General features: G+C 43.5%; 2 protein-coding genes across 4 annotated transcripts; both read right to left on the bottom strand.

Annotated features, from left to right (window-relative positions):
* Positions 1-203: 203 nt before the first annotated feature.
* LOC128752866 (desmoglein-2.1-like) lies at positions 204-9362 on the bottom strand. The gene is made up of 14 exons (XM_053854558.1): positions 9213-9362; positions 7360-7485; positions 6985-7143; positions 6761-6905; positions 5863-6023; positions 5657-5788; positions 4808-4993; positions 4050-4486; positions 3838-3980; positions 3346-3567; positions 2917-3159; positions 2664-2794; positions 2276-2578; positions 204-2141 (listed from the first exon to the last, which is right to left on the bottom strand). The coding sequence occupies exons 1-14, from the start codon at positions 9258-9260 to the stop codon at positions 960-962; spliced, it is 3618 nt and encodes a 1205-aa protein (XP_053710533.1). The 5' UTR covers positions 9261-9362; the 3' UTR covers positions 204-959.
* Positions 9363-15053: 5691 nt separating this feature from the next.
* On the bottom strand, positions 15054-24433 carry LOC128767266 (desmoglein-2.1-like). 3 transcript variants are annotated; one of them, XM_053879212.1, is made up of 15 exons: positions 24367-24433; positions 23695-23759; positions 22631-22756; positions 21402-21545; positions 21169-21307; positions 20783-20943; positions 20577-20711; positions 20318-20503; positions 19675-19943; positions 18638-18780; positions 17555-17776; positions 17239-17481; positions 16999-17114; positions 16548-16796; positions 15054-16457 (listed from the first exon to the last, which is right to left on the bottom strand). In XM_053879212.1, the coding sequence occupies exons 2-15, from the start codon at positions 23734-23736 to the stop codon at positions 15576-15578; spliced, it is 3057 nt and encodes a 1018-aa protein (XP_053735187.1). In that variant the 5' UTR covers positions 23737-23759; positions 24367-24433; the 3' UTR covers positions 15054-15575. The 3 variants fall into 3 exon arrangements, with proteins under 3 accessions (XP_053735187.1, XP_053735170.1, XP_053735178.1); XM_053879195.1 differs by lacking the exon at positions 24367-24433 and having other exon boundaries at positions 23695-24056; XM_053879203.1 differs by lacking the exon at positions 24367-24433 and having other exon boundaries at positions 23619-23717.
* Between the last annotated feature and the right edge of the window lie 3554 nt (positions 24434-27987).

Raw genomic sequence — 27987 nt, 5'->3', positions numbered from 1 at the left:
ATTGGGAATAATCCAAATTGTTGTTGTAAATTGTTTAGGCTGTCTAACCTCCTGTCAATACAATTTGATATAAGTGATTTTAACTTAAATTTGTGTTTTGGAAAGTGGACAAAGCAACAGAGGAAACATTGCTTTGCATTGCTTTTTGGTGTCTCATAATGACAGAAAGGCATTTTCAACAGGCTAGTGGCTGAAAAATGCACAAAACATTTTAGATTCCAGTTCATTTATTGTTTGTTCGATCGAAGAAATACAAAAACCACTTTTCACTCAGCACTATCTGTGATACACCCTCCTCACTGTGGGCAAACTGAAAGGTGACATTCTGCCATTCATTTCATCACATCATATTTACATTGAACGGTCATACATTTTTCCTCCTTTCTATCTTCTAGGCTCTGCCTAACTCTCATGGAATACGTAGCAAATCAACAGGAGGTCACTTCAAAAACGTATTGTGGAGGGAGCTTCTGGAAGATCACCTGAAGTCTGAGCAAGCACACACATTCATCTGGGTGATAGCAGACACATTGTAAGAATACATTCATTGCTGTGGTCCTCGAACCCAAAGCCAGTTTTCACACACTGCTCACTGTTCAGGTACGTTCACACAACGCAGATGTAATTGCAATAAAACACCCTAAAACAGGCCCTTGTGTTGCTATGTCACATCAGGTTGCATTACAGGCAAAAATACCGGTGGAACTATGACAATCCTTGAAATTATCTTGCAACAATAAAAAAAATGTGGTTAAGGGTTTGTTAACTGTGTAAAAAACAAAACAAAAAAAAGAGAACAAGGGAAATATCTGTGCACATAAAAACACTATCTTGAAGGAGACAAACTCAACAAGCAGTCACATGTAGTTTCATTCCTGCAGCACACCCTCCACCATGAAACTGGCACACACGTGGCACTCCCATTAAAGCTTTTTCCATAGAGGTTGTGAGCATAGTCATTAGAGTTCAGTAAATGTCTCCTTTACCACCACCTTCTGGTAAGAAGGGGAGGTTGTCACTGTGCTGCCAGACAAGTTGACAACATTGCCTTGTGATCCGGATGACATGCTGCCATTATTTTGGAAATTTATCTGGGATCCAGAGGCTTTACTTTTTTGAGAAAATCCTCCTGACCCTTGGATTAGCCTTCCTCCGCTGCCGGTTGAACCTTCAACCACCATCACTCGTTGGGATCCTGAAACTCCAACTGGTTGGAGTGAGCCCCCTTGAACAACGGTCGCTTGGTTGCCTCGCAGAACTTTCAGTGACCCAGCAGGGACCTTGCCTTCCACAACCATCATGGTCTGGGCAGCTGCTTGATTTCCAGCTTGAATCAAGTTACCACTGCTAGCCCGAAGCCCACTACCCTCCAGCATCATTCCAGGGCCCTTGGCTTGTCCAACAGACATAACAGAATGCCCCTGCACTACCATGCCTTGGGCAGCCCCAGTTTGTGCTCCGTTGACCAAAACCATGCCTGGCGTGGCTCCAGTCTGTGCCCCATTGACAAGAACCATGCCCTGGGCTGGTGCAGGCTGCACTCCATTGACAAGAACCATGCCCTGGGCCGGTGCAGGCTGTGCGCCATTCACCAAAACCATGTTCTGAAGATTTGTGGCTGGTGCCTTCGCGAGCATCACGGTGGTGGGCACCTGAGGCTGAACTACATACTGCACTGGTTGCACGACAGGGGTAGTGGCGTAATAGACAGGCTGTTGCTGCTGCAGGACAAACATTTGGCCTTTGTTTGCTGCCCCTGTTTTCACCGCAGCCATTCCCTCTCTCACCGAGGCTGAGGTTTCCTTTACTGCCTGAGAACGATTGGATATCTCTTTGACCACAGTCTCTGTAGTGGACACAACTGGCTTGGGTGGGGAAGGTAAGGGTGCGGCCGTTGACACATTTGATACTAATGTATGTGAGATGGACGGTGGTCTGGGTGCTGGCGTTGACGGTATAGGTTTGCCACCACAAACTTCAGCCAGGGTCTTGAACTTTGGCCCAAGGTCGTCCAGAAATTGCAGGTCATTATCAGACTCCAGTAGACTGCAGCATCCCACCGAGCCAACAGGCGAGCCTTGACCTTCGTAGTCATATACCAAGAAACTGTCCTTCACGGCGTCATTTTCACTGCTGAGTTTCTGTTGAACAGAAGAAACTTAGGCTGAATATTTTATCATGCTCAATGAAATTCAAGTGTACTTTTTTCCCCCTTTAATGTACCGTCTTTATTTTCTCACTCTCGATGTATAGCTGAAAAAAATAATAACCTCACCTGTGTGTAATATTGTCCAAGGACGTGGTGTGGCAGAGCCATGCCATCGTAGATGGTTGCACCTCCTCCTCTTAACTCCTGGTTTTCAAACTCAGAGCGGTGCTCATTGCCCCAACCTTCGTTCATTGCTCCCCATGTTTCTTTTCTCACAAAGCCATCAACATATCCGCCACCGTTCATCCCACTGTCCATGGAAACTATAGACCTCTGGTGAGCCATTCCTGTCATGGCTTTGCCAATGTCTCCCTTTTCCACATAGGGCATATCTTCCCCTTGCAGCGGCATGTTGAGCAGAGGCACCTCCTAGAATTGCACAGGTTTATGAGGGTTAGCGTTATCGCGTTTCTTTGACAATCTTTTTCTTTCATTTTTTTTTTCAATGACCGACCGTATTCTCTCCTTGTCCTTCAGTCCGGTAGTTGACGAGATGTGCTTTACTGTCAAATGGCATCTCGGCAAATTTGCCTGCTTGACCACCAGCGCCTCCGCAAAGGCAGAACAGCAACAACAATGGGAGAACTGTAGGGATGAGGCAATTATGGTTCAGTTTTTATCTTCGATGTAGTCCAGGAATTTGATTTTTTTTTTTTCATTGTCATGTTAGAGGCTTGGTTTGCAAACATGTTTACCAAAGTACTTACGCAGTAGGAGCAGCAGTCCCAGCAAAAGAAGCCCAATGCCAGCAGGTCCTAAGGCAATATCCTTGTTGGGCCGGCCATTGCCCCCTCGCTTTCCGCACATCACCCCGTCCTCACAGGTACACACAATAACTTCCACCGTCTGAGGCTCTGGACATGCCTCTCCTTGCCCGTCTTTGATCAAAAACTGCACTTTGTACAACCTCGGCCACAAGGACTCTCGGGCTCGAAGAATGGCAGCAGTGTCTACCCAGGTCAGAAAAAGGTATAGTTAAATCAATACAGAAACAAACATCCCTTTCTGTCAAATTAAAAAAAAAAATCTTCACTTATTTCAATTTATAATGTGCCAACGCCAAAAGTATTTTATAATGCTATTAATAGTGACGGTCCTAACGCCATACCAGCCCAGTTTTATTCTAGTTCTCTCACCATTGTAATGCTCCACCTGCCATTTGCCCTCCGTGCCTTCAGGAATGATTGAAAACTGGAAGGGAGGTCCATTGGGGAACGAATCTTCATCCTTTGCACTAACAAACACGGCGTATTTGTCGGTGCACATCGTTTGGTATTGACTTGTGAGGGTGGGACAGTGGTCGTTGAAGTCCTCCACCTGGATGCCCACAGTGCCAGTGGCCGTTTTGGAAGGCATGTCTTCGGGGAAAAAGAATAGAGGACATTTTAGCCTTCAATTTACTTTTGATTTAGTTGGGACAGTGGCCCTAAGCATGTAAGGGATTCGAAAGTCATAGGGATTCCTTGTCTTTGCTTTGGCACAGTGAATAGAAGGCATGTTGTCTAGCCAACCAAAACCAATTCACTTGGTCAGCACCTCTTATTTCACATTTGTTTCACACATATTTAATTGTCTTCATTTTACCAGTTTGCAATGAGTCAGCTGTAAGAGAGAAGGGATGAGCGTACCGTCAGAAATGCAGAGGACCTTGGCATAGTAGGTCCCATTGACAAGAAAAGGCGATTCTCTGTCAGGCTTCTTGTTCAGTTTGATCTCTGCTGTCACTGGATCAATATAGAGCCAGTTATCCGGGTCAAAACCTTTTGCATATCTGAAGCAGGGAAGTCTTGTTAGTCATATGAAATTCATTGGAGCTCCGAGGTCTGGCGGGTTCTCTCACCGAACATTCTCAGCTGGTTTTCCTGTGTCCTGGTCTATGGCGGGGTAGCTGCCGATCACATCCTTAATGCTGAGAGAGGTGTCTCCTTCTGAGATTGGAATAGCTTTGACTTTTGGGTCAAAGGCAGGGCCTTCTGGCTGGTTCTTGACTTTGATTTTAACAGGATAGGTCTTATAGCTGGTTGTACTCGAGCTTCCACCTGATCCCCCACCAGTCCCAGTTCCTCCACCCCCTCCACCACTTCCACCTCCCGCGCTTCCTCCGCCTCCCCCGCCTCCCCCGCCTCCCCCGCCTCCTCCGCCTCCTCCGCCTCCTCCTCCTCCCCCTCCACCAAAACTTAAACTAGTGGCAGAAGAACCTGGACCACTGTGTGGAGGAGCTTTGTTTTTCACAGTGATTCCAAGATCAAGGTCTTTAATGTCCTCATAATTCACAGCCTGGAACAAGAACACACATTAGTCAAAATGCAATCATTTTTCAAGTATTGTTTATCTTAACAGCCATGAAAATTAAACAAAAAAATAAGGGTGAATATTGGGGTGATAATCTGAAATACAGTACGTTCAAGTTTAATAAAGCATGATATCAAATCTATACTAACTTTATGCTTTGTTTAACCTTTAACAGTTTTCACAGTCAACTTTTGCCTAGATCACCAAACACATGTTGGTGATCTAGGCAAAACATAGATCATGTTCAAACACACGTTCTGTAACTTTGAAGTCAACTATGTCAGAGTTTAATCCGTCACACACTACCTTGTCAAGCATCAGAATTCCCTCATTGGTCTTGGGGTCTGTCTTGATGCTGAAGTATTTCGCCTCGTTGCCTTTCACAATCTCATATACTGCGTCCCAGTTTTCCGTTTCCGTCACATCCAGGTCCGATGCTTTCAGTCTCATCACCTCTATGCCCTCCACATTCTCCTCAATGCTGCCCTCGTACTGCGGATCAAAAACATTATTCCCATTGGTATTTAGTACACATGCAAATGCAAGATCCATATCTCTGGGAAACATTGTTGAAATAAGTTATTTGCTGTAGATAAGTGTGTGTGTGACTATATGGGAAGTGTAAACACATCTATTAAACGAATTTCACGTTTTTATGGATCAAATCACCTCCATTTTGCTTCATACAGATAATGACGGATTTTCTTCGTGATGTTTGTTATCTCCTCTCTTATTACTGATTTTTTCATGCCAGTACATTTGCAAAAGTGAAACAGCTGTATAAACCACAGCGACGCAGCAATTTGAAAATATTGCACATTTGACAACTGACTTTTGATTAACCAACTGGATAGAATTTTGCTGACTTTCTTTTGTGTCTCCTAAAGATCTTGGGCGAATCATTTGTTACCAAATTGGGAGAGGAATAACGCTTTATTTTCATAATGAAACACTTTTTTTTACCTGCAGTATTGATAAATATAGGTAAAATGACAGTGTCAAGAAAACCCTTCAAGGTAAGACTAACTCAAAACAACATTTCTAAATGAATGTTTAATGTAATCGTTGTTGGTCTGTTTAAGTTTTTAACTTTATTCATCTTTGTCTTCTAATAGTGCACATAATAGTGTGTAGCATCCATGGTTTTCTCCTTACGTTTTCCTTTTCCAGAGTAGGAAGATTGTCATTCACATCATCAACTTTGATGACAACAGTTCCAGTTCCAACGTTTCCTCCGTTGCCATTAAGGTCTTCGCCTTTCACGACCAGAGTGTACTGATCTGTTTTCTGAAACAGACAAAAGAGTTTAGGGCACCGTGACACAGATTCCTGGGCTCACCTGTCTTTCCACCTGTACATACCTCTCTGTCTAGCATTGGATTCACAACGATGATTGTTCCGTCATTGGTGATGGAGAACATGTTGTCAGATGGAGTCTGTTTGACAATGGTGTATTTGATCTGAGAGTTGGGATTCCCCGGTTCATCCAGATCAGTGGCCGCAAAATTCATCACTGGTGTTCCTGTAAGTAGAATGAATGCCTTTTAATTCATTGCACTTGTTGTTCACATCATCGTGAGAATGAGAGCTGGGTTTATCACGAGCAGTGTTTTCATGGTCTCATGTTTTAGTAGAGGCATTATTGCTAGAGCAGCCTTTTTTCAGCCACATATTTAATGTTGATTCATGAACCGGAAACCTTTAATCTCTTTATTTCTAAATCACAAAGACAAATAATCTTCAACTCTGCAGAAGAGGAGGAGAAACTTATGGTGAGCAATTGATCAAACTGAAGCATTTGGCCAATTCAAAGCCTCAGTTATTCTTCAGTGAGTTCACTGGCTTGTGACTTCCATTTGGTTCTCCTTAACAAACTGGAGGCACGCCCCCTACTGGGGGCCCCGCCCCAGCGGGGGTGGGGCGGGGCTAAGGTGAACACTTTTCATGATTGAGTTGCACCCAGCAGATGGAGCTAATTTTACTACCGCGCAGCTTGAAAAACACCACCACAAGAGGGCTGTTAAAAAATGTAAACAGGACGCAGGGACAAATTTTCACCACTAGCATGGACGAGTTTATGAGAGGACTAGCTATTAAACTCACAGCAGATGACAAATCGACAAGTAAGCACACCCAAGCAAAGACGTGAAAATATGCCGACTCCTATCTTGCTTACGACTTCGCCAGTACAACAATGGGTATGAGGAGAGACAAGAGTGTGGACTGTGTCTCCTGCAGTCAATGTGTGAATAGACAAACCTGGAGCACTCAGCTCTTTCACGTGTCCAGGCTGAGGGTTTAGGGGGAACACGGGTGAGTTGTCATTCTTATCCCCAACCTTGAAGCGTATGTCGATGTTCCGCTCTGCCTCTACTCCGTTGGTGTACTTGGCGACACCGGAGAGCTGAATTGAATGAGAAAGAGGTCAATGAGGGCTCCATGTCTCTTAGCAAACATAGTTCCACATGCTTTGAATCGCTTACATTGTACATGGCATACTCTTCCCTGTCCAGTTTTTTGGTCACCCAGATCTTGCCGGATTTTTTATCAACAGTAAAAACATTGAAGGGATATTGGTTTGCACCGATTCCTTCAAGGAAGTAGTCAATATTTCCGTGTCCATTATCGAAATCGGAATGAATCTGAAACAGAGAGGAAGTAGTTTGTTAAAATATGCATTTACTTGCTCAAACTTGAAAATTCAGCATGGCTGGCAGCACTGGAAATGGAAGCATGAAAGTACAAAAACTGATTTGATGCTCTTTGCTTCTTTCGAGAGAATGACTGAGTCTGAAAACTCTTTCCAAAGTTGTGAATCTCTCTGTGTAGTTACCAGAGTGGAGACAGGGACAACTCACCTTGGCAACAAATTGCTTCGTGTGGTCCTCATTTTCTGCCAAGACCTTCGGTGGTGGAATCCATTCCCTTTTTCTTCTGACTAGATGTCCGCCAGAATCAAACTCAAATGTCGAAACAGATTGCAGCTGAAATGCAGAAATTGAATGCATTCATGACAGTGCCTGTGGTCTCTTTTTCCAATACTGTAGGTGTCCATGTCGAATAGTAGAGTAGAATAGCAGTTTCTTTCTAGTTTGTTGGAGGGCTTTAAGAGATGATAAACCAACGGAGGCCCAGTGGAGCTTTTTTTTTATATATATAAATCTGCATTTGATGTCTTACTTACACTTATCTATAGTATTCAGAATCATTTTAGATAAACAGTGTGATGTAATTTAAAATAATATATGTCACAACACCAGTGTAAACTCCTCCCACTACCGAGCTGTCAGTTGATGATTCAGAAGTATGGGTGAGTTTGGATAGTTGTCTGTATGAGACCTGTGTCGTCTGTTGTTCCCCACTTCTCTTCAGGTTAGCTGGGCTCAACTCCTGCCCTCCCATTAAGGCAGTCCTTCTCAAATATTGGGGCGCCCCCACCTTGCGAGGTCCGTACTAGAATAGAGTGTGTGGGTGTTTTATCACCACTGTGTTGCGTTTAAACTATTAAATGTGATGTGAGAGGGTTCACAGCCATTCAGAAGCAACGTTCTGCTTCTCACGTGGGTGTGACACCCTAATCTCCCTGTGACTGTCGCTGGGTGGATTTCAGGTTTTGCGTACAGACACTGGCACGCCCTGCCCTGCCTGGGATATTTAGCTAAGCCTTCATTTTTCAACCTCGTGTGCAGGCCCGTTGGGCAACCAGGAGGCATGTGAAGAAAACTGAAGGTGTGGCAGAGCTGTTGACAAAAGAAGGCAAACTCTGCATGAGTCATGGGTCCATCACATGCTAGAATGACGGCGGTGCTCAAAAAATGTACTTAACTTACGAACTCCAAAGGCCCCTCCTGACCCTGTTGACCTGACATTCATCTCAGGGGTGGAATCATTTAAAGTCCACAGCTCTCACATTGTCTACCAGATTGTCTAGTCAAAACAGCTATTTCACCCGAGGGTTCCATTTGGATTCCTAATGACAGGTTAGCTTCCAACCTCATGATAACGCCTGCTGTATGGAAAAAAGACACGAAAAAAAAATCCTGCCCTTGCACGCCCCAAAGTGAGGCTCATTCTGTTCTCAGTTCATATCTTAATGGAGGAAAACCCCTCAGACAGGAGGAGAACATCCTACTCTGCTGTATGACAGAAGCATTGTGCATTTTACCGCCGACAGAATTTGGCCATGTTAACTAAAACATTCAGTTGTAAGAATTCTAATTCGAGAAAACCAACAAAACGGTTCTTGTTGCTATTATTGCTATTATTATTATACAGTTACACGCAACCCCTAAATGTATCTCAATTGTACTTTGCAAGGGAAAGTTAAAATAACTAACAACTATAACTGTAGAATATTTGTCATAAGTTTTAGATTTATGTTGTTTACAAACATGTTAGTATATGTTTTATACACATTCTACACAGACTGCTGTTCTTTCAAACATGTCTCAAAATATGAAAGGAAATATGAAAAGAAATCTAGAATCATTCAGGTGAAACAAAAGCACACAAAGCCCCTATGCCAAGTGGGTTGCTATAGCAACCGGTTTGTGTTTGGTTTCACACAGAACCAAACAGAAGCCCATGAAGGCAGAAGTCATCCAAAATTTCACTTGTTAAACATCAGCTGTCTGCGCAATGTATTCAAAAGTGTCGAACATTGAAATGGTCGTCTTGGGAAGCTGCTGAAGGAAATCCTAAAAGTACTCACCACAATCACCAGCAGTATGAAAAGCGTGGGCCGCAAACCACGACTCATGGTCGGGCAGTATCCTGATATCAGTCCGGTAAACAAGCAGTCCAAATGTATGTGAGAGGAGATCTGGAGAGAGTCTGAGCAGGTAGATGTGAGGAGGTGACTTATGAATGGACACCTGATACACTCACACATACGCACACACAAGGTAACAGGAGGTAAACACACCCACAGGCAGGAAAGACGACTGGTATGCAACAAAAGATTGATAGTCTCTCGCTGCAGTTTCTGCTGATTTCCACACAAAAATGAACAGAGTTGTTTATCTACATAAATTAAAGAGGTGACTCCATAGTTCTTTGAGACAAAATATTTTAAACTCGACATCAACTTTGGCACTTTTTAGATCTTACTTCACATGAATGAACCTGTTTTTGATATTGACCAGTTTAACTGCTGATCCATACTGTAAAATATGCTGCCAATACACACGACTCTTTAAATGTACAACATGATGACAGTATGTACTGTAAACCTACACTTGTGAATTGTGAGACACCACGTCTGTACTTAAGGAGGAGTTGTCAGAGGACATAAAGAATGAAGCATGTCATTTCAAAGAAAGTTTATGTCATCACTTCTCATTTAGTGTAGTGCTGACATGTGTCTGAAAGTGAGGCTGCCTCCTCCAGATACACCTCTTTGATTTGCATATAAGACAATGAGTTGGACACAGTTATTTATTTAGCTATGTGAATAGTTTTAATTCTTATATATTGATTTATTTTTATGATACAATAAAACTTCAGGCGTGTCTTTTGTTTGTGTTGTTATATAGTAGTAAGCAAATAGAGACGAATTCCAGTGTCTTTAAATATCTGTGTGGATCTTAACTGCTTCATAGAATTAGAAGAATCATGGCAAACCACTGGGTGGTTAAAACTGACAGTCACAGTCTGACAGTTCAGAGAGAGTCTCCTTTGACCCACACTGTCTTTGTCTGTGTCTTCTTTCTCTAGCTCGGCTTTTACATGTGAACTGTGCCGGTTAGAACTCAATGCCCTTTTACCTACCTGCTGGTTTACTGAGAAAAATTCCGCAGCAGAAAAAGTTTGAAAAAGGTTTTGTTTGTTTCGCGACTTTACTATAAATGGGGTGAGTGACAGATGACTATGACGTGTTGGTAATAATCAATATCATGTCAACGGTATGGTGGCGGTCTGTGTTGCGAGGCTCATGACGCACTTGTCTTTCTCGGCCAGTGTGTGATCAAGTGACGCTGACAGTGACTAGAGTCACTGCTTCTTTGTACAAGTACTCTGTAATTTTCAGCCGTAGAAATGAATAACCTATTAAATCTATACCATCAAAGGTTTTTCTAGTATCATTTGTCATCACGCCACGCACCTCATCTCATTGTAGAATTGTGGCACTTCCTCAATGCCCTCCGAGTCACACAGTTGTTCGGGGTAATAGTGTTGGGCGTATTGCCCAATATAGAGGCACCATGGCAGGAAAGGAATTGAGGATGAAACAACTGGCAGCAGATAAAATCCAAACAAGGGTGGTAGCTCTGCCAGGATGCCACTGTGGGTGGGGTCTGTAGACTCGTTCCACACATGTCGGGGCCTGTAACAGGGGTAAACAGCAGAAAGAAAATGAATAATAAACACTGGATAAACACTCGCGCTGGAGTCTCGCCCCCTTTTTCACCAGTTATTTGCTATGGCTGTACCTGCGCAGTATCTCAACACCCAAATTAGAACAGAACACGCTTGGGCCACACTTGGATAATGAATAAAATCTCAAGAGGCCATTCAATCTGACTTTGGTATTCACTGTAATACTGTGTCGCAGTATTCTTCCATGCATCTCTTTTTACATGTTGCAACAAAACAACTCATACATTATCTCACTTTGGGTTAGTTCCATTTTTGACAGGTCTATACAAGCCATATTATTCAATGTTAGACGCTCATTTTAACATGAGCTTCAAAGATCTCATTTTTGACTCTGAGCTGTGTGGGACTTAACAGACTGTACTTTATCAGACTCCAAATTAAATAAACATGTATGTATAATTCATATTAAATGCATGTCTTTTCAGATGGCTAAAATAGTCTCCAGATTCATATCCTGTATCATGTTGGTCAAAATATTCATTTTAAAAATTATATTCTGTACAACCAGCACTTCAGATTTGAATCCTGTGATGAATTGCATATGACCCCACACTCTCATATTTTTCTCATCTAAAAGTCTCTACTCATCCACATTCCATCGCCACTGTATGAGTCGAAATCCGTTTTCAGTTAAGACTTACTTGTTGTCTACACTTAAAGCCGTAAATATCATTCTATAATATGGCAGGTTCGATGATCTCACGCAAGCCTTGAGTCACTTTAACTAAAATCATTACTATCCAAACAAAGGTCCGCCCTCAATACACCAGTCTACCAACACCAGTCTCAGAAAAGGGTGGTTTCCAAGATGGGTTTAATCTGTTAGAAAAAATAATGTAGTTTTTAATGTTTCATTGCTCTCAGGTTTCTTTGGTTGATGAAACAGCATCAACAAAATGTAAAGGGAAAACACCATGTGATGACAGTCTTAACAAAAATGAATCGCCTTTTGACTCTCTGGAAGGTAAAGTGAGTGAACAAGCAGCCACCACCAAATTCTTCTTAGTTCTCCTCTCCTGTGTGATCGCCTTGTTATTTGACTCCTCAGTGGCTGAATTCAGTGGCATTCATGTGGGCCTTGAAAGAAGTTCTTTGAGACGCGGCATGAGAGTTTTTCCGCTCCTGAGATAATATAGTTGTGACTTTCACTGTCACCAAACATCGAAATGCTTCTCAGAATGGTTCAGTACTGAGATGTTTTATCTTGCTTAGAAATACTGGAAAACGTGGGCCATAAACTAGATGCAGTGATCTGTTGGAAGATTATTTACAATTCCGACAACACTGGATATTTCACTAGGATATTTTTCACACCCTTATTATGGCAATATAAATCAAAAATAAATATTGGAGGTCAACTTGACGTGAAAGAGAGTTCTTCAGTTGAAGACGAGCCAGTTTCGCTGAATTTCTTCTCACTTGTGGCAAGTGAATACTGCTAGCTTGCGGCATCGTCTCCCGTCTCCCGTGTAGAGTTGTTGAAAACAACTGTCAACACTTTCATCAAGTGTGGTTTGCAAGCATTGTCTGCTGGTATGTTACTCATTTGGAAACCATCATATGGGCCAAAGTGTCTTGTGGGAGGGGGTTGCAAACAGGTATTTTTGGTTGGACAGGAATCTTAACTGTTGAAGTTGCTGTCACAGCTCTTTCTCTCAAATTGTTGACCTCTTGAGAACCCCCTGAACAGGCCTTCAGTAGTGACAGACAGCAGGCTACCAGATAACAGAGATACCTACCATACAGTATTATGGGAAGTGGGTCTAATGTGGTTCTGATGCTCCTGTGGACTCTCGTGTTAAACTATCAAAGTGGATTTAAATGTGTCATTGTGTTCTAAGCATGGGAGGAGGCTTGACCTGTGAGTGAGAATTCCACTTTCATACTTCACTGCGTCATGACACATGCTCAGACTCGTCACTTGTATCATGGTCGGTGCTTTGAAAATATTGACTCATCAAATTGTGGTTTCATGCTTGTTTGTTTTGGCAGTCTGTTTCACTGACAAGCTGTATCGGTTTAGTTTTATAATGTGCTCATTTCATTTTGTTTTAACTGGTTGAAATGATTTTGCCTAGCAAACCATCAACAGGATCAAACATGTCGGATGAATTGTTTGTGTATGATAAAGATGGCGTCCTACCAGCGTAGTCTTTCAGGAGGTGTAGAAGTAGAGTTCTGCCATCTTTTTAATAGATTTAGAGTCTTACAAGTTATGAATAATCTTTGAGCCAATTTAACAACTGTGCTCAGATGGCAGAAATACTAAAAGTTTCAAGTTGAAGAAACACTAAACCTTAAGTTCCTTTGAAAATGGGCTTGGCATTTTCAAAGGAACTTAAGGTGAACTATTAACCTTGATTTCACTGTACTCTATATAGTACTGCAGTGAGTCAGTTCATATTTTCATGAGAGAAAATAGCTATAAAGTATTTTGTACTTCTGCCAATGGCATCTCAGTTTCAATGAAAACAATAACAGGACAAGGAAGCTGTGATGCATTTTGTTGGAGTACTGGCCTCAAGAAACAGTAGGATTCTTTCCAAGGGCGTGAGAGAGAGCACAACTGTGGCCTAGAATTGTGTTATTCTGGTAAAACAACAAACATGAATTGTGATGTTAGATGCTTCTCTGTGGTTTTATGGAAAACCTGAAAGAGAGAATAACACTCACTGCAATTTAAAGAACCTTATTCACACTCATTGTCATGCAGGACAGTGACCTGTAAATGGAGATTGTTGTTCTGGATAGTCAGTACACAGCCCAGCAGATCCACCTGTCACTGTGATTGTGAAACACCTCCGGGGCAGAGAGCTTCCACCTGCTTGGTCAGTACTTATGGAGGTGGATTTGCTTTTTCACCTTGAGGAATCTCATGGGATTTAAAAGACACGAAAACAATTCTAAATAGGAGTTGTGTCCAAGTTGGAATCCCAATCGCTCGGTGACATGTGCAAACTTTAGAGTAAATAGAAATGCTTAAAATGTTTTTATCAATGTTGCTTTGATAATTCGGTTCAGTGTCAACATTTATACCTGTGATGAATTACTATTTACTCATGTCACGGGCGAAGCAAAAGGTGTCCCAAATGGCGGTCTGATTTTCGAGGCTGCTTTTGGCTGTGAATGAAGCGGTTGTCTGTGAGAGAGCTCAGTTATCTGGGTCATCACGCAACAAAAGCTTTGAATTTGGCAACTGGGCCTCAGAAAATACTTCAATTTTTCAGTTCTCCTGAACTGGTATGGAGCTACATACACCAGCCCAATAGCAAATAGGAAATAGGAAAGAAATGAACAGTAATAAATGTGCTTTTGCTTGAGCTGATCTCATTCCTGGATTGTTTAGAATCTTATTTCTTAAGTCATGTTGATGTTAATGCTTTGTTTGGGATCAGCGACTGGTCTATACTTCCTGAAATGGCTCTGGGAAGTGCATATCAAACTCCTTGTCAGATCACTGCAACTTTTTTCACATACTTCTGGGGTTGGTAAAGATGAGATACACAACAAGTGATGCATCTGCGATGCGCCTGTGTGTGCAGTAAACAGTCAGGGTGTGGCACGTCCTAATCCATTCCTGATCAGGCGTGTCTGAGTGAATCACCGTCGAGAGAGTCTCACTACAGGTGACGTATCAGTCATAGTTTCTCAGGAACAGTTGCTGCCTATGAACAAAAGAAATGATAAAAAAAATGAAATAATAATAATCAGGTGTCTGATCTGACTGGCTACCCATGTCATGTTTTGTTAGTTCAAAAGATTTTAATGGTTGTGGAAAGAACTATAGCAGGCTTTTCATATGTTTCAGATGACTTCAAACTCTGTTTCAACAGAGAGAGAGGTCCTGTGACTTTGGTTCAGTGGGTGGAGTGACAGCATTTGGTAAGCTCTGACAAAACCGGTTCTGCAGGAAGCCCTTTTTAGTCACACAAGAAAGAGCTGAGACAGCAGCTTTGACATGTCTGGTAATGTTATCAAAGTCACTCCTACCAGAGACACACCCAGACGCCATATTTTCCGTGGAAATTTCACCTGTTGAAAAAGCACCTACATTTGGGAAAAGGCAAGGCAAAATAGACTGGAAACCCATGAGGAAAGAAAGGACAGAAACTGCTTTTCGAAATGTAGGGAAAATATTTTTGCATTTCAAATAAAATGTCCTTCAACGATCAAATCAGAAAGAGAGGCTTTAATCGACTTTGTTTAAAATGTTTCACAGATTAAATGAATCGGCATTTCATTTTCAATAAATCACATTGTAATACATTCAAGTGAACTTTAGCTGACTGACAAATAGGCAGCTTTAAAACCAGTCTTTTTCATGTCTGCCTTAGTGGACTGATGGAGGTAAGACTTAAGGAAGTCTTGCAACTACTTGCAAATACATTCTGCTAGTTCATCTTTCAGATCCTCGCCACAAAGTCAGTCTGCCAAAAATACATGTTGATAGCCGAGAGCAGGCCTGTCTGAACTGTTCCACAAAGGTGCAGGTGTCTTTGGAGTGTAATCACATCTGATGTTGCTTGTTTCAGCTGACACCTCTTTGGTTGAACTGTGTGGGCTTGCTCGGTTGGAACAAAAACCTGCACCCCGAAATGATTTGGACGCCCCTGGTCTCAAGAATTTTCACTCATTTGGATTCTTTCATCGCTACTTCCGTGGGTTTTCTGCTGTTGTGGCTGGAGCACTGGATGCTCTACCGCTGCTGTTGATGGCGTCTCTGGGACGCAGAGACTTGCCGCTTGGGGGACAGACTCTCAACCCTCTTTGTTCGGTTTCCTCCTGTGCTTGGACACCCTTCAACCATCTGCACTCTCTGAAACCCAGAGGCCTCTGAACGGCCTCCAGATACAAACTTTGACTGGTTGTTCTTAACTTTCAGCGGCCTCCCTGCGGCCTTGCTCTCAGTAACCATCATGGTTTGGGCGACTTCAGGTTGGATCAAATTAAAACAGTTTTCTTGTTGCTGACTTCCCTCAAGCAAAACCATTGCAGCGGCGTTGGCTGTTGACCTTAATGCCGCCTCAGACGCCAAAACCATGCTTTGAAGATGAGTAGCAGGTGCCTCTGTGAGGACCATGGTTGCCTGGACTTGGGGCTGAACCACGTAGTGCACTGGTTGCATCACAGGGTTGGAGGCGTAGTAGATGGGCTGCTGCAGAAGCAACACTTGGCCTCGCTCTGTGACTGTTTGTGCTGTACTTATACCTTCCGTCATTACAGCCAAGTTCTCCTTCACTGCCTGAGAGCACTCAGATTTGTGTTTGACCACACCATCCTCTGTTGTGAACGTGTGCTCAGCATCTGAGAGAGTTGACCCTACCATGTGAGAGCTGGAGTGTAGCCTCAGATCAGGACTGGTTTGCATTTTGACTTTAGTAGGTGCAGTAAAACCACTACACACTTCAGCAAGTTTCTTGAACTCCGGCTCATTGAGGTCATCGAGGAAGTGCAGTTCATTGTCCGGCATCAAAAGACTGCAACAGCCCACTGAACCAGCGGGAGAACCCTGACCCTCAAAATGATATTCGAGAGTGCTGTCCATATCTGCTGCATAGTCATTTCCACTGTTGACTTTCTGTTGAAAAGGATCATTTGTCAGAAACAGCAGGTAAACACATGGGTCATAAACTGAAACCGTGAAAGATGAAGTTCCACTGTCACTCACCTGTGTGAAATATTCTCCAAGAAAATGACGTGACACGGCCAGGCGCTCAAAAACACTTCCTCTCATGTGTTGATGGTCCATTGCGTTATTGTAAATGGAATACTGTTTGCCGACTTTATCCGTCACCCACACTTCCTCACCTAAGTACTGATAACTGCTGTTGTTTAATGCTTGTCCTGTGGACTGAGCTGTGCCGAACACTGTGCTGTTGACGTCGGCCTTTGTCTGCTTGATGATCAATGGCCATGCCTGCAGTGGGAAAAAAACAACAACAAAAAAACAGGTGGTAGATGTGAAACACAAGTGCAACACTCTTCAACAGCACTAAGATGATACATCAAGAAGTTTCCTTCCCTTCAGTTGCCCTCAGTGACTTCACTCTGGTAGCAGATTCATATTTTTACCGCTCTTAATACATTGAAGCATGCAGAGAAGTTTGCCTTTTACATACTGTGTTTTCTCCTGGGCCTTCAGAGTTGTACTTGAAAGCGTATGATTCGCCTTCACAAGGAATGTCATTATTCATCTCATGACCGCATTTACAGACTATCAGGATCAATGGGAGGACTGTGAACACAACAACACAGTGAAGTCACAGTGTGGCTCGGTTGCTTTTGAGCGTCCACTCATCATTGACACTGTACCCATCCTGTCTCTTCATGCAACTTCCAAATAAGAAATGTGCACGTACGCAGTAGGAGCAGCAGTCCCAGGATAACCAGTCCAATGCATGCAGTTCCAACACTAACGTCTTTACTGGGCTGACCGTCGCCTCCTTTTTTCCCGCACGTCACTCCATCTTCACATGTACACACTGACACTTTGAGGATCTGTGGATCAGGACATGCGTGTCCCTGCTCATCCTGGATTAGAAACTGCACTTTGTATGAACCAGGCCAGGTGGACTCCAAGGCTCTTAGGATAACCGTTGTGTCTGAAAATGATAAATAAGGGAGGCAAGGAAGAAACGCACGTCACACTTTTTGGCCATGTCTTGATTCACTCACCATTCAAATGTTCTGTCTCCCATTTCCCCTGAGTGCCCTCTGGGACGATGGTGAACTGGAAAGGAGGCCCATTTGGGTACAGATCTTCATCATGAGCTTGGACAAAAACAGCTCCTTTGTTTATGCACATCATGTGGGCCTTGGTGGTTAGGGTGGGACAGTTATCATTGGAGTCTTCCACTTGAATGGCCAGTGTGCCAGTGGCTGTTTTAGGTGGCATGTCTGTCAGAAGACAAAAAAAAGAACAGTCATGCATTTTCGAGTCAGAGTGAGACCCTTCTCACCCTGGTCATGGACTGTTTGTTCCTCTTCCCTCTAGTAGGAGGCTACCTCCTGTCACAGGAACAGCTTCTTCCCCTCGGCCGTCAGACTGAATTGAATTGAATTTGTGATCAGCCTTTGCTATTTTATTTTATTTTTGACAGCACTTTATTCTAAAACACTTTCCTAGTTGGTGGGATCTGTTAGGATGGCCGTTCATACAGTGTTGAATATACCATGGCTTTTTTAATGCTGCCAAGTGCAATGAGAAATAGCGTCTCGCCTAAAGCAAAATGTGGGTTGCTTCAGTGCAGAAGACACTGACAAGATTAACACTGTAGCATATGAAGCTGACTGAAGGTGTTGTTGCATACAGTCTTTTTCCAAAGTTTACAAAATGTTAAGACTTCTCACAATGACTACTGCTGTATTACTACTCTTGCCTGTGTGCAAAGTTTTCCTAAACCAAGCACAATTCGGATTAGATTGGATTTATCTCGCGACAGGGAGTAAAGTGGTTTAACTACAGAGAACACAGGTTTCAAGTACAGTTCATGCTATGATCACCACTGTATCATTGGGAAGATGTGTGGTCATGCACTCCAGATAATTATGAAGAATTTTCAGGAGCTGAGCTGTAAACATTGGAGTAAGAGAAGGAAAAAAAGGTGTTGTTGACAGTAGGATGAATAACTTTTTAGACTCTTTTTATGAACATTTAAAAATGACCTTTCTAGTAGAGGTGAGGCAGGCAGACATGGCATTGTCTGCTGAGCTCGTGTTTCACGTCCCCTAACTTTACTGCGCTACTGACAAACCTACCGTTGGAGACGCACAGGACCTTGGCATAGTAGGTTCCATTGATCAAGAACGGCGATTCTCTGTCGGGCAATTTGTTCAATTTGATTTCAGCTGTCGCTGGATCGATGATCAACCAGTTATCCGGGTCAGATCCTTTCAAATATCTTCAACAGAAAAGCATTGTAAGTTATCTGGTCAGGCACAGGGGTTTGTTGTAGTGAGGTTCATAGCAAGGGAGGCATTGGTGTCATCATAATCAGATTTACACGTGTGCGCGGGACTGTTTTTCTTCAGACGGCTCACACTGCAAACATCTGACCATTTCCGCCACCCGCTACGTCTGTCTACTCCCACCTGCCCCCGCAAAATATTCAGTGCGTCTAATAGAACTGCACTGTGTCTTGTCAAGTTATGCTTGCTCAGCACAAAAAAGATTATAATAACTGAAACCTGGATGAGTTTAAGCAAAGGAAGAAATGCATTGTACAATTGGAGAGCAGTCCTCAGACCCTGTGTGCACAGAATCCTGTGAGCCCATTTCAGGCACTCATCCTGTCCTCCCTAGTTCCTTTCTAACCGCCCTGCAGGTGGTTCCTGCAGTGTCAACATTAAATCATCAACAGAAACCAGAACTCTGAGTGCAATATTCCAGTGAATAATGAATAATATATTTTTCCCATAACTGCACGTTACACACAGGCAGTCGTGGGAAAAATTTTGGCACCTTCCTTGAGACAGGAGAAGTGCGTGCCTCCCCTGATGCATTTTCAGTTCCCAGCGTGCCGAGAACGTGACCAGAGTCATGACGCAAGCCAAGGGAGGCTCAGCAGGCTGCTGCCTCCCTGCATGTCTCCTCACAGTATTTGAACTGTTAAGGTAAAAATACAGCAATTTTGAAATTTTTTAAAAAGTAAAATGAGGAATGAAGTGAGATGGAAAATAACAAAGAACAAATCACCAGACATAAAAAAATAAATAAAAATAAAAATAAAAAATTCCGTGCGATCACATCCCTGCCTCCACTGACTGCGCGTCACTGGTTTGTTGAGTTTACTGACCGGACATTCTCTGCAGGTCTTTTTGTTTCTTCATTGGTGGCTGCATATCGGGCGATGACATCTTTGATGTTGATGTCAGATCCTCCTTCTCCGATGGGTATAACTTTGACTTCTGGGTCGAAATATGGTCCTTCGACTTGGTTTATCACATGGACTATGACTGAACAAGTGTCGGTTCGAGTTCTGGGGTCTGGTCCATGAAAGATAGGAGCCCTGTTCCTGACTGCCAAAACAAGCTTCAGTTCCTTGACATTCTCAAAATCCGCCGGCTGTAGTATGACATTTGGAAATGTTGTTAGCCAACTTTATTTCGCCAGAAAAGAATCATGTAGTCTGTATTGTTGGAGTTGTATCAGTAAAACGTATGTAGTCTTTGACGTGTAACTGTTCAAGATTGGCTGGAACTTAATGTTGATGTCATATATTAGCATCCCAGTGAAACTGTCTCAGTAAGTTTAGCATCTTTATTCAGTAAACTGTCAGTAAACTTTTCAGTGAAATGTCTGTCAGCAGGAGAGAATAGTTGTTTTTTTATGAGGAAGCTGTGTGCTTTACTTGACTTGCATTAAGTAACCTGTCATGTCTTTACTAGCTCATGAATCAACCAGACAATGGGAAGAAAGTGCCGTTTAATAGAAGGTACCTTGTCAAGTATCAGGACTCCCTCGTTGGTTTTGAGGTCTGTGTGGATGCTGAAGTGTTCTGCCTCGTTGCCCTTGACTATATCATACACTGCTTCCCAGTTGACAGTGTTCCTCTGGTCCAGGTCCTCTGTTTTGATCCTTAACACCTCTATTCCCTGTGAGTTCTCCTCGATGTTTATCTCATACTGCAAGTGGAATACATGGTTACAGCTGTGAATGTAGTTGTTGTCATGAACACCTGCTCAGTGAGAAACTCACTGTGGCCTTTTCAAAAGTAGGCGGGTTGTCGTTGACATCAAGGACATTAATGGTGACGGTGCCTGTCGCGGTGTTCCCACCCGGTGAACCACTTAAATCCTGTCCTGTGATCTTCAGAATGTATCGATCCTGTCTCTGCCAGTGTAAAGGCCACGCATATAAGCAGCGGTTGTGTTGACTGAAACACAAACACACATGGTTCCCACCTCTCTGTCCAGCAAAGGCTTGTTGACATGAATGTGTCCGTCACCAGTGATGTAGAACATGCCTTCAGGAGGATCTTCACTCAGGATGCTGTATTTGATCTGTGAGTTGGGATTTCCTGGCTCGTCTGCATCCGTCGCGTTTGCTTTCGCAACAAATGTGCCTGTAGCCACAAATCATCGCGCAAGGTTTGCCAAGAGCTGCTTGAAATATAGCTTGTCAATTGCACACATTTATTGTCAACCGACAAACAGGTTTCATTCCTGTCTCTTGTAAAATATGTTGAGTAATTGCTCAAACAAGGATCTGAGATATGAAACATACACGGGGATGAACAGCTTTCAATGACAGTATAGCACATGACCTGAACACGGCTAGAAGCACTCACCTGTAGAGCTGAGTTCATCTATGGACACAGGTTTGCTTATGGCGAACACAGGACTGTTGTCGTTTTCATCCAGCACTTTGATCAGAATGTCAACTTTCTCAGCCACAGTTCCATCTCTGAAGGAGGCTACGCCAACGAGCTGCAGGTAGAAGGAAGGAAATCACAGGCATTCTCTCCACATTTCTACGCCAGACTTGTTTTTTTGTCCACATTGTGTCTGCTTTGTTACTTACATGGTATGAATCGACGTGCTCCCTGTCAAGTGTTTTGCTCAGCTTGATGTATCCATTTTGGGAATTGACATGAAACACGTCGTTTGCACCGATGCCCTGCAGTGAGTACACAATTCCCGCTATCTCTTCTAGATCAGATCGAATCTGTGGAAAAGATGACAACAGAGCTTATTGTGGACAGATGGGGCCTTTGAGGACGAAATGAGGCCGAGGTGTCAAGCTGACTCACTGTTATTTCAATGCAGAATTTGAAAAGACAGTGGATTCATGTTTGAAGCTTGTCGTGAGGGCATCTTGTACATTTGTGTATCCCAACCTCATACAGAACTTTCTGACCCCAATTCCACCTGCACTTTGAAATGTATCAGGAGGATGAACCCAAAAGGGTGACACACTCTGTTGTCTACGTGACTGCTGAGGATTCGGGGGGGCTGGAGTGACCGCTTCTGATACGGCAGGGGAAAGGGGACATTTATAAGGCAGTGGATACACTACAACTGTACATCGATATATCTGTTATTTGGGATAAACAAATGAGCAAGTTTGTCTATTCTTCAGTCAGAATAAATGAGCAAAGAATGTAAATTCTAACCATAATTCAGGTACGGATATGTCCAACCCGTCTGTCCTGCTCCTCTCCGTGCCCCGGGGGGCAGGAGTGTCAGAGGGCTGGGAGTTGTGACTCACACAGAGAGCTGATGGCGCTGTGCGTGTGTGTTGTGTGACACTGCTGTGACCAAGCCATTTCATTGTAGGTGTGATCATGGGAGCCATTGTATGTAGTTCGTTGACAAACAGGCAGGAGTGACAAAGGTGTGTCAGCAGAGACACACCCAAATATTCTGAACTAAAAACAGTTACAAAGCTCAAACTCTATGTGTGATTGATTTCAACATCTGATTCTCCCATTAACTTAAGGCACTATTCTTCATGTTTAGCCAACCTTTCCCTCCCTCCCCATGTGTTTTGTCTGTCAGACAACCAGCGACTGGAAACCAGTCCTTGTGCGCCCTCTCGTGGCTGAGCCACTCATCTTTCCTTCTGCTTTCCGTTCACTCGTTCAGGGAATCGTCCTCACATCTGACCTGAAGGTCGGGTCACCCTGGCTTCCACTACACACCAAGACCCTCATGCTCACGCCTCAACCACAGTGCGTTTGGGTCAGAACTACAAAACCACACTCGGCTGCAGATGATGGTGAGAAGGTGACATGGCAACAGTGACATTACCTTCACAACGAATTCCTGATGGCTGTAGTCTGTGTTCTCCTTCAAGACCTTTGGGCGCATGATCCATGCCCTCTTCCTTCTCACGCGGCTGGGCCCCGAGTAACCACTTGCTGCAGCAAGACAAACCTGCACATGTGGAAGGTACATGCACGATGAAAGCGACGTGGAAAATGAAGTTAAAGTTTTTACCACTAGATAGCGTGATCTGCTCTGTAAGCATCGTCGATGTGACCAACCAGCAAAGCTGGTTCATTTTTAAGTCATGAGCGCCACCTACTGTACGTATTTATTTTGTGGTGTCACGTGTCATGTCAGTCACATCAAGTAGAGACAGAAAAACTGCCCTCAGAAATCATTTCAAATTACATTCCACTTGTTTGAGGTCTAAGTAGTTCTGCCCTTGATTTAAAGTTTTGGTTAACAAATGTCCCACCGAGCAACCTAAATATTAGAGTCTACAGAACACTGGGTGAGAAAATTGTTTTGAATGAAAGCGAACGTTTTTGCAACATAATTTTTGCTTTCATAGAATTATTATATTTCATTTTTTTATGTGAAAGTGAAAGTAAGATCCAAACAGAACTGTTAATCTAGTTGTTAAAGAAGTAGATAAGTAAGGAAAGTTTTGTAAAATATCACCGTCACTGTTTTCCATGCGTCATCATCATTACCCCAAATGTTTTTATTATTTTTTTTTGCCCTTAAATGTGAGGTCGCTATAGTTTGTTCGACATTTACCACCATTGCCCTGACCTCACTTCTTTTGTATCATATCAAATTAGATTAATTCTTAAACTAAATATGTACTAAAATATATACTTAAATGAATCCCAATTTTTCATCTGTAAGTTTGAACAAAGTTTTGAACAAATCACCCATCACAAATAATTTTACTAGTCCAATGGTTAGTTTATTAGCTTGCTATTTTATGTACGCTTCTACTACATGGCAAACCATACAAAGTGAGCATAATTTCCGACACACTGACATCAAGAGTCACTCTTTTCAATGAGGCTGTAGACGTGAATTGTAAGGTCCGTCCCATCGCGCATCGTTCTACTCACTGTGTACAGCAGCGTGAGGCAGGTTGGCGCGGAGAGCTGCATCCTGGCCAGGCACACAATACAATCTGAATATGAACACAAGATCAAGAACTGAGTGTGGTAGTGCATGTAACTTCAGTTCTACGAATATGTGTGAAATCCTCCATTGGCTGGCTCAGTCTGATGACCCGCCTCGTGCCTGTTTAGATTTGCTCCGTAAACTCCACCCTCCATATCAACCCCCTGTCTCCTGCGACACGTTTCCTTCTTGAAACCCAGTCGAAGTGTAATGATGTGTCATGTTTCCACTGAAGGTCGGGGTAGGTTTGTCTGGGCTTGTTAAGGAAGAGGTCCCTTTTCCCAGCGTCATCCCATGCCCCCACCAGGATTCATATCCTGTTGGGGGGACTGAGACATGAGCCACAACGTTGTACCAAGAGTTGCGACTGTACTGCCCTTGTCCAGTCGCTCTTGCAGAAAACGCAGATCACCTGCGAGTCACCCCTTTGTCCCTGCATCACCTCTCAAAGGCCTGCTGCCTTGATGCACAAGCTTTGTTAGGCAATCGTGCGTGCGTTCATGCTCAGTCACAACCACAGACTCCAACCGTCCCAAGCCTTATTGCGTCATTCACTTAACGTCAAGACCTTTAGAAGATGCCCCGGGACTCAATCATCTTGGGACGGAACCAACCTTGGCGGAGAGCCAGTCAACACATTGCTCATCCAGAAGTTGAGACCTTAGAGTTGGTACACTAGTGACGGTTGTTAGAGAGTGGTGCATGTACCACACACAACTCATGCAGATACACATCCTCCACAAAGAGGTTCGACAAATTGTTTGAAAATTAAAAAGATACCTGGGTGACTGATCAGAATATAAGATGTTAAAACATCTAAAAACTAATACTTTGCAATATTTTTTTTTTATGATAAAGGAAGTTTGAGCACTTTTAACAGATATTGCCAGTTCAACATCATAGTACATTCACTTCAAAGAAGACAGATTACTGATCAAAGTATAACATTTAAATATCAAAGTACTAGAAGTCAAATAACACATAAGTATAAGAGGAATGTGAGCTGAACCATGGCTCAATCTCTACGTCAGGAAGCCACATGAGTGTGACCTAAAATAAACCTGAACAATAAAAATACACTTGAATGATAGAGCTTCCAAGTGACAGACTTAATCAAGTTTCCAGTGACCACTTACAGCACATATGTAACGATAACCAGTGCTCAGACAGCAGCAGGAAAAGTGAGCCAAGCTTTGTTCCAAGACACTCGGCCCTTTATCAGATCGATAATATTTCAGGGCCTTTTGATGCAAACCCACCAATGAGCTGCCAAACACAACACAAAGCAGCTGTGACTCACAGAACTTCAACTGTAGAACCGCTGCCTGGGAATCATGGAGGGAAATCGACAGTCATTTTACATCATGAGGTCGGCTTCAAGTGGGACAATGTAGCCGAGTTATCCGACTTCCTTCAACAAAGACCAGAAATAGAGCCATACGACCTTGAATTGATGGATTTGCAAAGTCTGGTGAAGGGTGTTGTTAATCAGCAGGTGGAAGAACATACATCTTGGAAACAAAACAGTCCTGAATTAGAGGAAGGCTGTCCACGACCCCTGAAAGAGGGGTCAGAAAAGGGGTCAGAAAAGCAGACAAAGCCTCTTGAAGAGGAACCTAAATCGAGTTCCCTACTGGATTCGCTGAAAGAACAGCAGCATATTCAGCCTCTTAGTGCTGAAACAAGTGATGTCTTCAAAGTCGGTCTAAGATGTGAGACTGTTGAGCAGGGGCACCATCACTTGAGCCCGATGTTGAATAGCGATGGTCTTTGTCAGCAGCAAGAGGACAGAATGGCGCTAGAGGCCCTGAAAAAACAGTTGGAAGCTCAGACTCATCAGAAAAACAATGAGCGCCATTTAATAAATAAACACATGGTGGAGAACAGAGAAGAGGTGACCATGTGTCTGAGGGGGATCAGTGACAAAATTGTTCTGGAGCACTCTGACCACCTTCAATTCCAAAGCAAAAATCCAATAGACAGAGCAGAAGAGGAGCAGCAGTTATTCCAGTCAGTGGCATCTCAGAGTAGAGAGATCCTGATGCAGCGACCTCTGCATGAACAAGGAACCTCAATAACTCGGCTTCAAAGGGAAAAAGACAAAAACTCTTTGCTCTGCCAGAAACTGCTAGAAGCATTGCTTTTACACACACAGGCCACTTTACGATGCGAGGCTGTGGAACAGCAGAATACTTACATTCAGCAGAGGATTGATCTGGAGAGCCAGTTGCATGCTAATAGCAGCAGACACTGCAAGCAGCTGACACAGTGGTGGACAAATGGGTGGGAGGCTCTGTGTGAGCAGCTAGAGAAGGAGGCCGCTGATGTGCAGAGAGAAACTGCAGAGACTCAGTGCAGACCGTTGGAAGAACTGAAAGATTGGAAGGGTAACAAGGAGCTCAATTTAATGTCGGAGATCCAGCGAGAAAAAGGCAAGAATTTAATTATTCATCAGAAATTTCAGAAGATGAAGGGTTTACTAAATGCGATAACAACTAGATGCACGACTGCCGAGCAGGAGAACATGCTTCTTCAAAAGAGAGTAGAAAGAGAAATCATTGCTCATGCGGCCAGAAAGCAAGAGTGCCTGAAGTTGATGAGTTTGTTAATGGTGCAGAGAGATGCTCCCAGGAAGCACATGCAGGAATGGATGGTTGAGAAGAAGCAAGGTTCTGCACGGAGGGAGGAGATACCTTGCAGACAGATGGAGGAGGTGACTGAGATTCAGAGAGGTGATCAGCTAAATATGCCTGCTGGCCTCAAGGTGGAGATGGACATTGGTGATACGCGCTTCCAGATACAGGAGCAGTTGGATGAGCATGGGTATGCAGCCGATGGATGCGAGACTGGTAAAGAGCTCAACCATCTTGGTCAAATAGCTCATGTGGGAGGGTATTTTCTTCAACAAAGAATGGGTCCAAATGAGAAGCCATTTGTGATTCCATGTCAAATCCCTGTCAGAGATGAAGAAAGCTTGTCTGAGTTACGCAGTGGTTGTGTTTTAATGGATGAAGAATGTCAGATGGGGAGCTGGAAGACTCCTGAAGTCTCCAAACAACTGAAGAACATGGGTTTGGAGCCTTGTATACTTGAAGATGAAATGATGTCTTGTTGTGATGGACCACAAGAAGCTTGTCAGATTCAATTAGGAGAAAGTGAAGGTCAAGTTCCAGCCAACGTCATGTCTCAGAGCGAACCTTTTGAAAAGCACATGGAGGCTGAGCTCAGCAGTGAGCTATGTTTTGTGACTGAGCTGCAGGTAGAACAAAACAGAAACAAAAACATGCTGATTCAGGACCTGGAGGAGATCATGTCTGACAGTGTTGATTTAGAAACGGTCCAGGACCATGCTGGCTTTCTTCAACAGAATTTTGAACTGGAAAGCAAGAAGCAAATAAACGTCGCCTGCGATGATCGACTCGGATCACTCAAGGTGGAGACACACAGTCCTGGTGATCAGCCCATCAGAATGCAGGTTGGTGGACTCCTGATGCACAAGCCCTGGTGCTCTCTGCCAGGGGGACCAAGAGAGACTTTGAAAAAAAGTCCAGGAAACTTGATGACCCAACTTCAGATAGAAAAAGACCGGAACACAGTTCTCAGGCAGGAACTGGATAAAATGATGGCTTTACAAGAACACAATAATAGTCTGCAACAGAGGGTGGAATTAGAAATCCGATCTCATACGAACAGACTCAACCAAGACAAGCAGTTGATCCAGACCCTGACAGATGAGTGGAGTGGCCTCTGTCAACAGATGGAAGAGGAGATGGCTATGGTACGGGGCGATGCTGTCCTCAAGATCGAGTGTTTGTGTAGACAAGTGGAAGAGCTGAGGGAGTCCAATGTTGCCATAATGGGTGAGCTGCAGGTGGAGAAACACAAGAACGCCATGCTGACTCAAGAGGTGGAGCAGATGATGGTTTCTCATGATGCGGTCAGCTTCATGTGTGAGAAAGCCGAAGAGAAGGTCAAACACCTTCTCCACCGAATCAAAATGGAAACCAAGGCTCATGTGGAAAAAGAGAAAGAAATCCATTGGCTCCTCCAGACCTTGAGAATGGAGAGCGATGATCTCCATCTGAAGACGGCGTCACATGAGGAGAAACGCTCCTTCCCTAAGACAGAGAGGGAAAGTACACTTGCCATCCAGGAGAACTTCATGGCTCTCATGCAGGCAGAGAAGGAGAGAAACTCTTTTCTTAGCCGAGAACTGATGAAAACTGCTGTTTCAC

Source organism: Synchiropus splendidus, chromosome 1 (assembly GCF_027744825.2).
Source record: "Synchiropus splendidus isolate RoL2022-P1 chromosome 1, RoL_Sspl_1.0, whole genome shotgun sequence".
NCBI lineage: Eukaryota > Metazoa > Chordata > Actinopteri > Syngnathiformes > Callionymidae > Synchiropus > Synchiropus splendidus.
This window is presented reverse-complemented; position numbering and strand designations above follow the sequence as displayed.